At 33.0% G+C, this 15,914-nt stretch overlaps 1 protein-coding gene across 1 annotated transcript in view; it reads right to left on the minus strand.

Annotated features, from left to right (window-relative positions):
• LOC115217601 (HMG box-containing protein 1-like) overlaps positions 1-14,523 on the minus strand; it is a 78,376-nt gene extending 63,853 nt beyond the window's left edge. Inside the window, exon 1 of the mRNA XM_029787356.2 lies at positions 14,479-14,523. Coding sequence (XP_029643216.2) covers positions 14,479-14,493 — 15 coding nt within the window. The 5' untranslated portion in view covers positions 14,494-14,523. The remainder of the gene's footprint in view (positions 1-14,478) is intronic.
• Positions 14,524-15,914: the final 1,391 nt, after the last annotated feature.

Genomic DNA, 15,914 nt, shown 5'->3' on the forward strand with positions numbered 1-15,914 from the left:
AACAACCTTGGCCTTGCTATTAAGCATTGCAGAACAGAAGTCCTGCATGAACCTAACCCAGCCTATACAGTGTTTACTTCCTGGAAGAAAATTTGAACTGAGCTGAAAAATGTAAACAACTTTAAATATCATGGAAGTTGCTGTCTTCAAATACCTGTGGTGATGAGAAAGAATCATCATATATTGGCAACACTAGTGGAGCTTTAAAAAACTGTGGTTTAGTGGTGTTCACAATGAAACTAAAATTAAAGCTAACAATACTGCCATCCTTCTGACTTTTCTCTAAGGTGCTGAAATTTGGACAGCATACTATTCTCATACTAAAAAGCTCAACTATCTCCACCGGTCTTGCTTAACTCTTTAGCACTCAATCTTGCCATATCCATCACAAATATACTACTAGTTTTATGTTAAAACTGATCAAATCCAATTTCTCATACCTACCCTACAATGTCATTCTAAAAATATACAAATACATCACTGAAATCTTGAAACTACAAGAAAATGCATGACCAATTCAAAAGATTGTAAATATATAACCAATACATTTGACGAATAAATCTGAATGTTTTTTTGTAAATTCCAACTTTATATATGTGTATATATATATATATATATATATATATATAAACAGGCTTGGAAGGACGGTGGTAGCAGGGAATTACATCAGACTGCCAGAAGGAAAGCTAGGAGAGAGGTTTATTTAACCAGAGAGGAAGCAGATAAGAATAAATTTGCCAATGGTCTGCGCCGTAAGGACCAAAGACATGAGGTCTTTCGTGTTGCAAGACAGTGTGTGAGAGAGAATCGTGATGTTGTAGGAGAGAAATGTGTCCGCATGGATGATGGTTCTCTTGCACTAAATGAAGCAGCAAAGAGAGAGGTTTGGAGACGCCACTATGGAAGGTTGCTCAATAAAGAAAATGAATGGGAGAAAGCGAGTCTGCCAAATGTCGACCCAACAGAGGGACCAGCTATCCGAGTTGACAGTACCTTGGTAGATAAAGCAATTAAAAGTATGAAGACAGGGAAAGACCCAGGCCCATCAATCAAGAATCACTGCAGAGATGCTCAAAATATCTGGTAGTGTCAGCTATAGCCTAGTCACCCGTATAGTTAACCAGGTGATAGCAGCATAATAGTCAACTGCTACAAAGGTAAAGGAGACGCCCTAGATACAAATAATTACAGAGGTATCAAGTTGTTGGATCAGGTAATGAAGGTCACGGAGAGGGTCATAGCCCAACTAATTAGGGAGAGAGTCAGTTTAGATGAGATGCAGTTTGGGTTCGTACTAGGGAAAAGCACCACTGATGCTATATTTGTGGTAATACAGCTGCAGGAGAAATACCTAGCCAAAGATAAAACTATACCTGGCTTTCGTTGACATGGAGAAAGCCTTTGACACAGTACCCCGATCCCTTATCTGGTGGTCAATGAGGAAACTAGGGATAGATGAATGGTTAATGAGAGCTGTGCAAGCCATGTACAGGGACGCTGTCAGTAAGGTGAGGGTTGGCAACGAATACAGTGAGGACTTTCAGACAATGAATATTTAAATATAGATACATAGATATTTATATATTATTAGATCAAACTTAGACAGAGTGCAAATGACAGAGAAAATTAAAGGGGAGATATCCTTTCACCAACACTCCCCACACCCCCAACAAACCTCTTAATCCCTCCCTCCAATACTGCTAGCTCTCAACATTTAAGCATTGCACCTTTAAATTTCTCTGCATCATGGTCTGAAATACAAGATGTTTTTCTACCTTGATGACAGAGGCTCAATTTATCCATTATTGGCTGCATACTTGGATGAACTATATCCATCAGCATTATGATGGATCTCCAAGCCCCAAAAACAGTTGTTGGACATATAAAACCTCCCTTTAATTTTCTTAGTCATTTGTACCCTGTGTATGTTTGATCCATTCATATAAAAATACTTATATATTTATACTTACATATTCATTGCCTAAATATCTTCAGTTTTTGCTTTCATTCTGTTTGCATGTTTATATATATATATATATATATAAAGTTAATCCAAACAAGAAAGCACAAAAAAACACAACAACGCGAGGACGTGGAACAAATATATTATTATTGGATGCTCAGGAAAGAAGGAAAGGAGGGTTTAACATTTCGAGCGGAGCTCTTCGTCGGAAACATAGGAGAAGGAAAGACAGAGGAAACGTTGCCAACGGTACACACGAGGTCACAATATATATATATATATGTATATATATATATATATATTGTATATCAAACCCAAGCTGTTATTTTTAATTTGTTTATCCACATAATTGCATATATATATATAGGAGAAGTTGAAAGACAGATAGTGAGTGAGAAACAGACGCTGATGTTTCATATCCTATGTATGTTCTATAGTTGAAAGTGAAAGAACGCCAGCACAAAATTGATACTGTATGTCCTACAGGTGAAAGTGAAAGAAAGCCAGCACAAAGAGAGGGGGAAACCAGAAGAGAAGGGGAAGCTGAGAACCCCAGAAATGAGGTTGTGTTGTACAATTTTAAGGTCATCTTCACTTTCGTCCCATTTTTCACGCATGCATAGAATTAAGCATTATCTTTCTCTTTTAATTTCTCATTATAATGTACAGAGACCTTTTGCAGTTAACATATTACAACTTCACTACATTTCCTTCTTTTGGAATTAAGAAAGGTATGCAAAAATAACTTCCTTTCACACACACACACAGAGTTAAAGTTCTGCATGAATTATGTTATTTTTTGCTGTGCACTAAATTACAGCTCAAATCCTACGGAAATTACCTTTTCCTATTCTGTCATTCTTGTTTGTGATGAGCGTATTTCAAAACATGATCTTCCATTTAAATTTACAAGGAAGTTATCTCAGAAATCCTGTCCTTTACCTGTTGTTTCTACCATGTCCAAGATGACATTTGCATCCCCACCTCCACTTATTTCTTTCCTCAATTTACTTACATTCTTATGTTTTCCATACAGGAGATTTGCATTTTGCTTGAAAGTGAGTAGCTGATGGGTTGCCGAGTGGGAGTATTCAGTATTTGTTTCAGAAAAATTAAATTTTCAAAAACAAATTACATTTCCCACATTCATAATCTCTGTATTTTCCCACATGCATAAAAAGCAAAATTTGAAAAACAGTTAAAAATTAGGAAAATTTGGCGGGGAGAGGGGAAATTATAATTTTGAAAACATGATTTCTGGGAAAAATCATATTAACCCCTTTTTGTTCCATGAAATATTACATAGTGTGTGATCCTTCTTAAGAACATAAATCACTTTCATGCAAATTGTACACCCACTTCTGGACAAACAATAACTTCCATTACACCAGTAATCCATTCCACTATATATCAGCTAACAGAATGCATTACACTTATCAAGACAGAACATAGCCAAATCATTCACAGTTTACCACTTCTCATAATAACAGTATACAAATTGCCATGAATTTTTCCACATCTTTTCATTCATTACTAAAAAATCAAATTAGACAATGCACAAATTCAAATTGCTATGTCTTGCATCTTATATATTCCTTAATCATTTACTCTTTTCAGCCATGCCACCAAAACAAAGAAATTCTCAGTTATCTCCACAAACAAGGGCCGCAAAGAAAACTGCCTCTATTGGTACTCAAGAAAACTCACTTCAGTGATGCCCAAATGTGTAATATTTCAAAACGATCACCAATGGCGGAAGTTCTGCTCTAAACCACACTTATTGTCTGGGATGAATGCACGATGGCACACCATGGTGCACTAGAAGCCCTACATAGGTCACTAAGGGATATTAGAAACAATACTGCTGTTATGGGGGAGGAGCTTAACTGTTCTCCTTGCAGGGAATTTCCATCAAATATTACCAGTCATGCCATGGGGTATGCGAGCTGATGACATCTATGTGTGTCTGAAGTTTTTACCTCTGTGGAGCTTTGTTTGTCAGCTTTCATTAAGCAACAATGTGCGAGTTCATCTCTACAACGATCCCTTAGCTGAGAAATTCTTTCATTAACTTCTACAAATTGGAAATGGCGTCTTACCGTTGAATAACACCCCGCAACAGCATGTACTGCAATGTGGGCACATGGTGTCTAGATTGGCTGAGCTTAAAGAAAAGGTATTTCCCACATTGCAAAACAACTTCAAAAACATAGCATGGTTCGCAGAGAGAGCTATTTTAGCAACTCAGAATGAAAGCGTTGATAAAGTAATCCATAAACTCCTGCACATTCTACCTGGAGATGCTTCAACATTTTTTTTCCCATAGATACTACCATCAACACACATGCCACTGTTGAGTATCCAGTTGAATTTCTCGACTCTCTACAACCCACAGGACTGTTACATTAGTTGTTCCTAAAGAAAGGTGCATCTATCATGCTCTTGAGGAATTTCAACACACCACGACTATACATGGTACAAGGTTGACTGCAACTATAATGACATGTCATGTCCTACAAGCAACCATTATTGCCGGATGTCATCAAGGAGACATCGCATACATCCCACACATGCCCCTTATTCCATCAAAAGTGTAATTTCAATTCAAACTCCTCTAGTTCCCAGTGCGATTGTGCTTTGCTATGACAATCAACAAAGCTCAGGGTCAAACTTTAAAAATTGTGGGTCTCAATTTACAAATACCCTGCTTTTCTAATGGACAACTATACGTCACATGTTCTCGAGTTAGGAGTGCAAGTGACTTGTATATTTATTCTATCAACACTTGGCTTACACAAAACATAGTTTATCCAGAAGCATTGTCGGTCTCACTTAACATACGTCGAAGTGTGTAGTCTGCCCAAATATTATAGAGATGATGCTTTTCACAATGAAGCAGCTTTCTTTCAATGTACCTTACTTTCTGCAATATGGATACCTCTACATCCTCATATGTCATCCGGTTCTCTACATCCATAAGTCTAGGTCATTTTGGAGGCAATGTTAGGATGTCATTCTACATGTTTTTGGTGTTAACAATTTCAGCATTGTTCTTCACAAAATGACCAAAAAACATGTTTATAAAGAAGAGTTGTTTGCTTCACACTCTTCGTATGCCAATTCTGCCCATAAGAAAGAAACGAATAATACAATGTGGCTGTAGGTCATAACACCCAGGCAACACCAAGATGCATTACTAGTATATATATATATATATATATATATATATATGGCCTCTCTCTCTCCCTACATGAGAGAAAGCATTGTCACTAGTACTAGTAACACAAATGCACCCAAACCATGCTGTAAAGTGGAGAGTAAAAAGAGGACACCTTTCCATAGAATCCATGCAAAAGAGAAAGAAATACATAGTAAAGATATTCATTTTGTAAGTCACAGTTGATGCAATCTGTCTAGAACAGTGACTCCTAAAAATTGCATCAAAACAGAGAGGGCTTTTAGTCCTAGGAGATAAGCTTTCTATTCTTGGTGAAATAATAAAATGTGCTTAGTCCATGTAAAGTGGTTGGTGATAGAAAGGGTATCCATACAAAAAAAAATCACAACAAATACTGGTAGTTTTCTCAGTTGGAATGTGAATCAGATGCAACAAATAGTTCAACAGCTTTGCATAACCAATGCCAGCAGGTAAAAGCAAAAACAAATTGATAATGCTTATGGTATAGTAAAGCACTGTATAATACTAAATATGAACACTTTTAAGATTGAACAAATGTGAAAAAATATAAGAAAATTATTATTTGAAGAGTTAAAAACAAGCAAAGTATAAATGAAATGCTTAAAGGATTTATAAATTTGTCAAATTTGAGCAAACTGAAGCAAATTTTCTTCAGAAATAATGATATATGGAAAAAGAATCTTGTAAACACACAAAAACAATTAGATTCATTTTCTTTTATTTCTTTATCATATCATAAAGTGTCAAAATGTTCTGTTGCACTTCTGTAAGCTAGAACACCTACGCAGTTCCACTGCATCTCAAAATGGATAAACATGACTCTTCTATGAAGTAATTGGTTCATTTTTCAACATATTTCAGATCAAATCCCTTGCAAAGCAAGTATAACTTTGAAACATAATATGATGACTATGAAGAATTAGAAACATATTGCTAAGTTTTAACTATTGCTCAGTTTCTTCACATTGAAAAGTATAGTAATCTTTTCAATTTCCATGGTAACAAAACGTGCCTTATTACAAAACATGAGGCACTTATGGTTCATTAGCCTTTAATATATATTTCGTATATATTTACATAGGTCTTTTATATATACATATTTAAAATAGATTAGTAAAGTAAAGCATATTTCATGAAATAAAATATGACTAAATCAAATATTTCAAATATATACATTTTGTCAGGTGCAAGCATGGTTAGCTAGGTGCAGGTATGATTATGTGGTTAAGAAGTTTGCTTCTCAACCATACAGTTTTGGGAACAGTCCTACAGCATGACATCTTGGGCAAGTATCTTCAATATTTCCTGCTTGACTGAAGCCTGTTGAGTAGTGATAGAAACTGAAAGAAGCCCATTATTTGTGTATGCATGCATGGTTTGTCTTGCATTCACATTATGCTTGTAAATTAACATCACCGTTGTCCATTCAGGGAAATATTGCAGAGAAACAAAACAAGCATAAACTGTCACTCTTTGATATAAACATATCTTTCCACTCTCCTCCAAGAATAGAGTTCTTTATATACAATGTTTGCACATATACCAATATATGTTTTACAACTTTTATGTTTTATACATATATATATATCATGATGATGCCTTTTGTTATATATTATAATTAATACCTCCTGCCTACCCTGAATATTTATTTACAGTGTATGTCTGATACATTCATGTAAAGTGGAAGGTTTGCAAATAAATCTAAATGAGAGTAAAATATATCCATCCTATCAATGAGAGAGGAAGCAAAGCAGATGCTGAAATCTACAGCCTTATCTCTATGACCTCGAATATCAGCAACATCACGGAATGAATTAACTGATTATGTTTCTAGAGGAAAATGACTTACTCATTGATACACAACATGGTTTTCTACCCAGACTGAATCTGTCACACAGCTGCTGCAATTTTATGACTTAAGCTAAAACTGCTGCTCACTTAGTCAAACATATAAGTGATATACCTGAACTTCGCAAAAGATTTCATTAAAGTTTGTCACAAGCTACAGTTATCTCAGTAGAGTAAGGTTGTAAGAGTTTTCTAAACAATAAAATATAAAATTGTTGCCCTTTCCAAAGTATTAACAATCCAAAATGAGGTGTGGCAGGAAACAGTGCACTAATTGTGATAGTTCTATAAGATACATCCCTGGTTAGAGTATAACCACTTCTGATCCTTTGCTGATGAAAATAAGAGAAAGTAATAAAGAGCACTCCTGATATTAAACACCTCAAAAACAACTTGCAATGGGATCAAGGCAATGTAATACTTTGAACAGCAAAAAGATAATGAACCAATCTTTAAATGTATCTTCCATTATTTCTTGCAACAATTATTTAAAATGCGCTGAACTATCACAAAGGTTAAACCTCATAATCTCTGATGAAGTTTTTTAACAACTCTACAAACATAACACAGTTACAAATATATCTTAAACACTAGCATTCTTACTCAAGACCAAAATATACAGATTATATATACACACACACACACACAATATACATACATGTATATATATATATATATAAATAGATGTGTGCATTTTTCCCTTGTTAACAACACGGAAAAAATAGTTAAATAGTTACCAAGGTAGTAAAAGAAATTACACAATTAAAAAATTGTAATTCCTTGTTTTTATATATGTGTGTGTGTGTGTGTATACATATATATATATGTATGTATGTAATAGTTAACCCTTTTGTTACCAATCCGGCTGAAACTGGCTCTGGCTCTTTAGTATAAATGTCTTGTATTCATAAGTTTTGAATTCAAATCTTCCACCAAATTTTAGTCACAATTTATGTTCCTAACACTAGCTCAATGATAACCATGTTATTTTACTAAATTCTTCGTTATATTTAAAATAATTGGAAGAAACACAGAGCATCTCAAAACAAATACAGTAATGAAAGGGTTAAGGAATGGAGAAGATAAGATTGTCTTTTTTTATATTTACTATGGATCCATGAAAGTTGTTTTTTATTTACTACAGACTGCTTGAAGCTAACCTTGGGTCTTTATATACACACACACACACCTACACACATGTACCATATCCTTTCCTCTCCATAATTTATAATGGTCTTTCTCTGTAGAGGACCATTCAAACCCACTGTCTTCCAAGTAGGTTACCTAGCAGAACACAGGCAATCACATCTTTGATGATTTCTCATGATGACCATCCTTACTAAGATTAAAAACTAAATTTCTTCAGCAGTTCCAGAACATTACTTTAGTCTTTTTCTTGCTGATTTTCTGCAAAGCTCAAATAAAGCACCACATATCTGTAGCATGCTGAAGTTACACACAAATATCAAAGCAAAAGTCTGCCTGTTGACTGGTAAAAACTCACATTCCTACAGACTACAACCATCACCTTTAAATCAAATCAATGATGGGGCATCTATATCGACACTTGACTTGCTAGAAATAGCAACAAAACATCCCTAAAACCTCCTATACCATTTATCTTCAAAATTGTCATATTGGATAAAGTAGTCCTGAAAATAAGATGAGATTATCTTGGCAGAAACACTTTTGATCATGGATCTGCTCACTCATGCTCAACTTGAGCTTAAACAACCACAGATTTTTTTTTAATTGTTATAATTGTTTCTTTCTGCCTTTTCTATCTTGGCTCCTGCTCTGAACCAACAATTTGCATACCATTCAATACACTTGATTTGTCCTAATTATTTGCTTGATTTGTCCTAATTATTTCTTCTCAGACTTGCAATCCTTTGGAATTTCTCTGTTCATCCACATTTTTTCAGCAGACATCCAAAAGGTTGAATTAATCTAAAATGACCTGCCAAGTTGTTGAATGCTACTCTTATATCTCCAATTTATAAACAAAGCAAACCTTTCTTAAGTGGTAGCCGGTTTTTTTTTCTGCCTACCAGTGGAGGTGCAGACCTGAAAATTTATTACTACCTGTATTGAGTATGCTTATGTCTCAATTAAAGTAAGCTAAAACTTAATGTGATATAATATCTACTTCCAATCCTTTTTCTTTCAATGCACTTTATTTTCAAACTTTTCACACCACTTTAAGATCAAATTCTTAAGTAAATTTGTTCAAGTTTATTGGTATATGAATATGTTTTGTATATATATTTTTTTCCCCTTTTGAACCACACAAAGCCATATTCGAAGAGAACTATAACTTTCTGGAAATTAAATACTGCTAGACGATGTCATTACTAGCACCAACAAGAGTTTGTGAAACAAACCTACCAGAATAGTAAACAATACAACTGAAATAAAAGCCTCAGAAATAAATGTGGAAGAAACCAATAGCAAATCATTCCTCTCAATTCAAGTTACAAATAGCTGTGAGGCTATATTTTGTCATGTCTAATTGAAATCCTATCTTAAATCTTTAGCATTTAAACTAGCCATATCCAGCCAAAATATTCTGTGTTATGATCAAACCAACCAAATCTGGCCTCAGACACCAATCCTATTATATCGTTCTAAAAATTAACAGGTACCTATCAAAATCTCAAAGCCACAAGATATGCATGATTAATTCAAAACAATGTGAATGAATAAGCATTACTTTTGACAGAATAATGTAATTGCTAAAGGGTTAAAGAAGATGAGTTGAACGTTTTTCTTATAGTCAACTTTATGACTATTGAATAGTAGACAGAAAATAAATTATAGATTATAATAAAGCTCAAGAAATATATCCAAAGTACTGAACTAAAGCAGCTAAGCTTATCATTATGATACTGAAGGAAAACAGTTGACAACCACTTAGAAATGCATCAAATTCACATAAGCAAACATACTGGGGTTAGTCTGAAATTATTAATACTCCCAACACAACAAGTAACACACACACATAATTTGCAGTCAAAGTTTTATATCTCCTCTTTCAGCATACTTCAAGAGTTCAAATTAAATAATGAATTGCTTCAGTGCCACTTAATTACTTAAAATCACCAATACTATGAGGACACTAAAAGGTAATGGACAGTGACTTTCCAATTCAAAGCAATAATGAATACACATTAGAGATTCCAATATAAACAAAGTAAAAATGGGAGGAATTATAGATTTAATTGGTCTGTCTTTAGAAGTTTTCTTATGCTGAATACATGCATAGTTCAATAATCAAATCATGAGTATGTTTTATGAATCCACATTTTCTTTTTATTATATTCACTAAGGTGCATATACATTGTGAGTGTGTGTATATATTAACAGCTTATACAAAACTCTCAACTAATAATATATGCATAACAATTTTATAAATACATTTATAAGAAAGTGTGTATGTGTGAGTGTTTTCAAGACAAAAATCAATGATGCACTGTAGAGTTAATCTCCTGGTAAACTAAATCTATGATACAGGTTCAATTACTACTTGAGGTGTATCAATTTGTATCAGTTATATCCAGCCATACTAAATAACCCAGAGGTGAACAGGTGCGACCATACTAACTTGCCATTGATGCAACACATGAAGACGAACCCTTTTATTGTGTACCAATAACCTACTAAGAGCTGCAAGACATTCACTGTCTGGCCTGAAATTTTTGCTTTTATTCTAAGAATAACAACAATCATAGAAAGATTGTTTTGGGATTAGAAAAAAGCAAAGAATATGAATAATAATTGACTTTGTCACTGCCTGATTAATTCAGGACCCACTCATGAATTTGATTATATCCTCCAGTTCCAATCTACTTCACTAAACTTGCATGGCATTCCTCAAATGGTTTAAAACTTATTTCTTGTTTGCTTTTGGGGTTTTTTATACTAGTGACATAAAATCAAACCCTTTAGCAATTAAATTGGCTATATTCAGTCAAAATATTCTACCCATTTTAAGTTCAAGCTAGTCAGATGTGGCCTCTCACACCAACCCTACAATATCATTCTAAAAGTTAATAGTTACTTCACCAAAATTGCAAAGTTACAAGATAATGTATGAGTAATTCAAAACAATGTGAATAAGCAAGCATTACTTTTGACAGAATATAGGGAATGCTAGAGGGTTAATAGCTTAACCTATCAAGGGTGTCTCTATAACACTTGACCAGCTAGAAATAGCTGCCAAGCAAAATAAAAAGCATAATGTTGGACAGATGTAGTCTTGGATAAACTCAAAATAAGAAGTATAACGTTGGATAGATGTAGTCTTAGATACACTTTGTCTGAAAAAAAGCTGGCAAAATTGTGGTTGGAGTGCCTTTGAGCATAGGATCAATGCCTAAACAATATCAACATCAAAGAGATGGATGTTATTCTAACAGGATGTACATAGAAGTGGACATCAAAATGAAAGACTTTAGTATAGAGATATATGGTGTCTTTTTTGTGTGTGCAAAGAGGTAAAGAAAACAATTACCTCAGAGTAACCAAAGTAATAAGCTAAAGCAGAAAGCAAGCATATTAGATATTATTCAATATTTACCTTAGAGCTACATAGGATGCATTGTGAGCCATATGGTAGCTGAAGTGTACCGTGTCTATTTTATCATGTTTATGTAAGGTTCAAAATTATTGACTAGTTACATTCTGGAAATAGCATGTAACTGTCTGAACATCTGTAAGTCAGTCAGTCAGTTAGTTTGATGTCCAGATTCTCAAACTTGTCGAGAGGTTTGGATGTTGACTGCAATGGGAACAGGTGTTGTAGATTCATAATGTAAGATGTCTTTGAATAACCTCTTTTTCCAACTAACTCTGTTATAGATACATTGAGTTGTATTAAATTAATATCAACAGGGAAGGATCCAAAAAGAGAAGTGTCAAAAAGAGATACACCTTATTTCTTTTTTCATTCACAGCTTATAAACGTTGTCTTTGTTGGTGATGTTAAAAGACAATGGGAGGAGGTGCATAGAATCCAAAGTACTTGGCACAGAGCATATTTTGAATTTGATTTTCAATAAAATTTTCTATAAATAAGCTTCTGATGGTGCAGATTACGATTATATCGAAATTTAATGTGAAAATGTTTCTCCAAGGGTGGGGTGTTTCGGAAAATTCACACTAGTCGGATTTGTTTCTTCATAACTTTCAGAAAAATGAGTATTTTTGAATGAAATTTTCTACAAATACCTTTCAAAGTATGTAGATAACGATAATATCAGAATTTGATATTAAAAAGAAAATTGGTGGACTCGTGCATATACATACTGATACACATCACAGTTCTTTGTTTTGTTTCGTTTTTTTGTTTTTTAGTTTCACATTTCATTTTGTAGCTATTTGTTATGGGTGTCAGTACGAGCCCACAATTTTTTTCAACATATTAATTTCCGATATAATCATAATGTACACACTCTGAAAAGTATTCGTAGAAAATTTTACAAAAAATTACTCATTTTTATGAAAGTTATGAGGAAACAAATCTGACTCGTTTGAATTTTCCGAAACTTCTCTCCCCACCCTCGGGGGAAATTTTATAATCATTATCTATACCATCTGAAGCATTTATGTAAAAAGTTTCATTTTAAAATATCCATTTTTCTAGAAGTTAAAAAGGCAACAAAATCGATATAAGGCATACTTGTGTAGGTATGCCAAAACTATGAAGTTATACAAATACTGCACAACACACAGAACAACAACAATAATTATTATTATATAAAATTATTTTACGAAAGACAGCCTATGTATATGCAAAATGCACTTCATATGTGCATTGTGTGACGTTTAAATGTTTCATTCAGTTAGTAAGAATAGATAAGTATTATCTACAAAATATAAAAAAAATAAGTGCGATAACGTTAAATTTATTTTCAAAACATACCGATCTAAATTGTGTCAGATTTCGAACAAGTGTGAAATTGCAAATTAAGACCAATAGTCACACAAATAACTACACTTAAAAAAAAAAACGGTATATATCTATATATATAGTTAGCACATAAGTCCTATGTAAACATGAACGAGAACCATTGTTTTGAACGTGCATTGTAGCGCAGTCAGTAAGCTAAATGTAGATAAAGGATATAGCAAAGAAACTCTTGCTGCACTCAAATAAACCAACATATTAATACACATACTTTACATACGTTGATGTATATATATATATATATATATATATATATATATAATATATATATATATATATATATTATATACAGGAACATAGTTCATCGTAAGTCAACTGTTTTGGGGTAACAGAAGAATTTATCAAATTACTGTCAACAGGGAAAGATCCAAAAGAGAATTGTCAAAAGTAGAGAGAGATCCCTTATTTCTTTTTTTCCTTCACCGTTAGTTTATAAACATTGTCTTTGATTGTGATGTTGACAGGCGATGGGAGGGGGCGCATAAAATTCAAAGTACTTTGCACGAGACATATTTTAAATTAGAATTTTAAAAATAATGTACATGCAAAGTACAATACTAATAACAAATGAGAAAAACTACAAGAATGAAGAAATCAGATGAGAGAAGGAACATATATATATATGTATATATATATACATACTTATATATATATATATACAGAGAGAGAGAGAGAGAATGTTATTGCTGGCGTATTGTTTATTCATTTTCAAAGTGACTGAAGTTACTTCAACAACTTCGACAAAACTAGCAATATTTTGCATCCATACATACGCACACTTAAAACACTTTCGGAGAAAAGAAAGTTGTGAAAAAGTTATTTCGAAGAACTGGTAGTACTGATCATAATTACAATATATACAAATATGCGTGTGTGTGTGTGCATGTATAAATATCTACATATTATTTACATACATATTATATATATTTATATATGTGTGTATATATATATATATATAGATATAATCACAACAAACAACAGCAACAGATACTGACGGGACAGTAAAAATAAACATTAATAATGATTTCTTTTGCTCAAGGGCAACAAAAAGTAAATAGTAAAAAGTGTAGTAATTATTGTAAGCAGGCATACAGATATATATGTATATATTTACATTATATAAATATATATATTTATACATATATATATCTACATACATGAAATATTATGTACATTTATATACATTACTCGAATGGCAACAGATATTAATTGGAAAATAACAACACTAGTGACGATGATAGTATTTATAGTAAAGAAGTTGATTGAAGTTTGAAGTGGTGAAAGTTAAATAAAGGAAGATATAAAAACATAATATACTGTTATAAAGTTTATAAAAACTCAAAATCTATTCGTAACGAAAGTGATAAACTAACAGAGAGAAAATAAATAAAAAATTAGATAGCACATAAATAACTCTTCTACGTGCTTTGATGAGATGACCACCAAAGCCAAATGTGCAACATTAAACAATTGGGTTAAATTTAAATGAGCCAAACTCACCCCAACCGACGCCATCTTCTCAAAATTGCGACTGGACTTAAACGAAAGCAGCCGTTTGATTGGTTGTTGTCGGTCATGAGCTAGTCGCCCCTACCGTTCTCATTGGTCACTCTCTTTCTCCCTCTCCCACTCATTTTTTTTTCTTTCTGCCGTATTACTCTTATTCGTATTATGAATATTCACTCGTTTTCGTCTTGTTGTTGTAAATAGAACTCTATCAGTCTCTTAGTAAATATTGTAAAGTTTTTTTTACGAAGTTTCTCAATTCCTACATCGCTATTCTAACTTGTTAGAGTTCTTAGCATAGTTAGTATCTTTATCATAGAGTTATTCACATAGGTATAGCAAAGAAAACCACTGATTTAACATCACAAACGTATATTTATTTTGACAGCATCTCATCTAAGCCATTACCTCATTGCTTCAATGTTTTCATTTTACACATAACTATATTATATATACTTATATATCTAGCTAAGTTATCTCTATATATATAGCCGCGACAACAATTTATATATATATATATTCGAGATTATTCTTGTCTATATAGATTTATTACTTTTTCTCACTTTAAGTAGAGACGTGTGTATATAGTTATTTCCATAAATAGCTATAACTAACCAAATGTTAGCAAGTACTTCAAAGTATTACCGATAGTTTTACCTAGTCGAATATACCATTTAATATAACTATGTAGTGCGACAATGTTTATATCTTTAGGGTATGTTTTTGTAATTGCTATTTAGTCTTCGGTTAGCTTTGAACATTCAAACACTTGAATCGGTACTATAAATTACCCATCCCTCCTTTCTTTTTGGTGATGTCGATAATGGTTTTCTTTCGTAATTAGGTTCTCCATCATTCAAATTTAAGGTGCTCACCGTTTATATATATTTGCATATTCATCAGTATATGTATGCATATATATTAGATAATGTACATACACACACACACACACACATATATATATATATATATATATCTTTTAGATAGCATGAGCCCATGGACTAGGGGCTTCAAGCTTGGTGGGGGGTATCTAACCCACAGAAACTTGAAGCTTGAAGTTAAAAATTGAAAAAAAAATATGTTTACGGCAATCAAATAATATATACTTTTTACTTCATGAATTTTTTAAAAATCCAATACAATTTTTAAATTATTGAGCCCTCTATTGATTTATTGGACTCTTAAAGCCATTGAATTTGAGTCCTGAATCTACTGATAGGAATAACATAACTTCCTTAGCTGACAGCTGTTTTTACTGTAATAAGCAGTACCCTCAGCTGAGTGCATGTGCAACATCTTATAGCTTTGTCATTAGAATGAAGCGTATATTCATTTGAGAAATGCTTCTCAAAATAAACATACTCTTAAGTTTAATGACTGAGGAAATTATATGATATTGCACAAATACTCAGCTCCAAGTACACTGCTTT

The sequence above is a fragment of the Octopus sinensis genome, linkage group LG1 (genome assembly GCF_006345805.1).
Source record: "Octopus sinensis linkage group LG1, ASM634580v1, whole genome shotgun sequence".
Classification (NCBI taxonomy): Eukaryota; Metazoa; Mollusca; class Cephalopoda; order Octopoda; family Octopodidae; genus Octopus; species Octopus sinensis.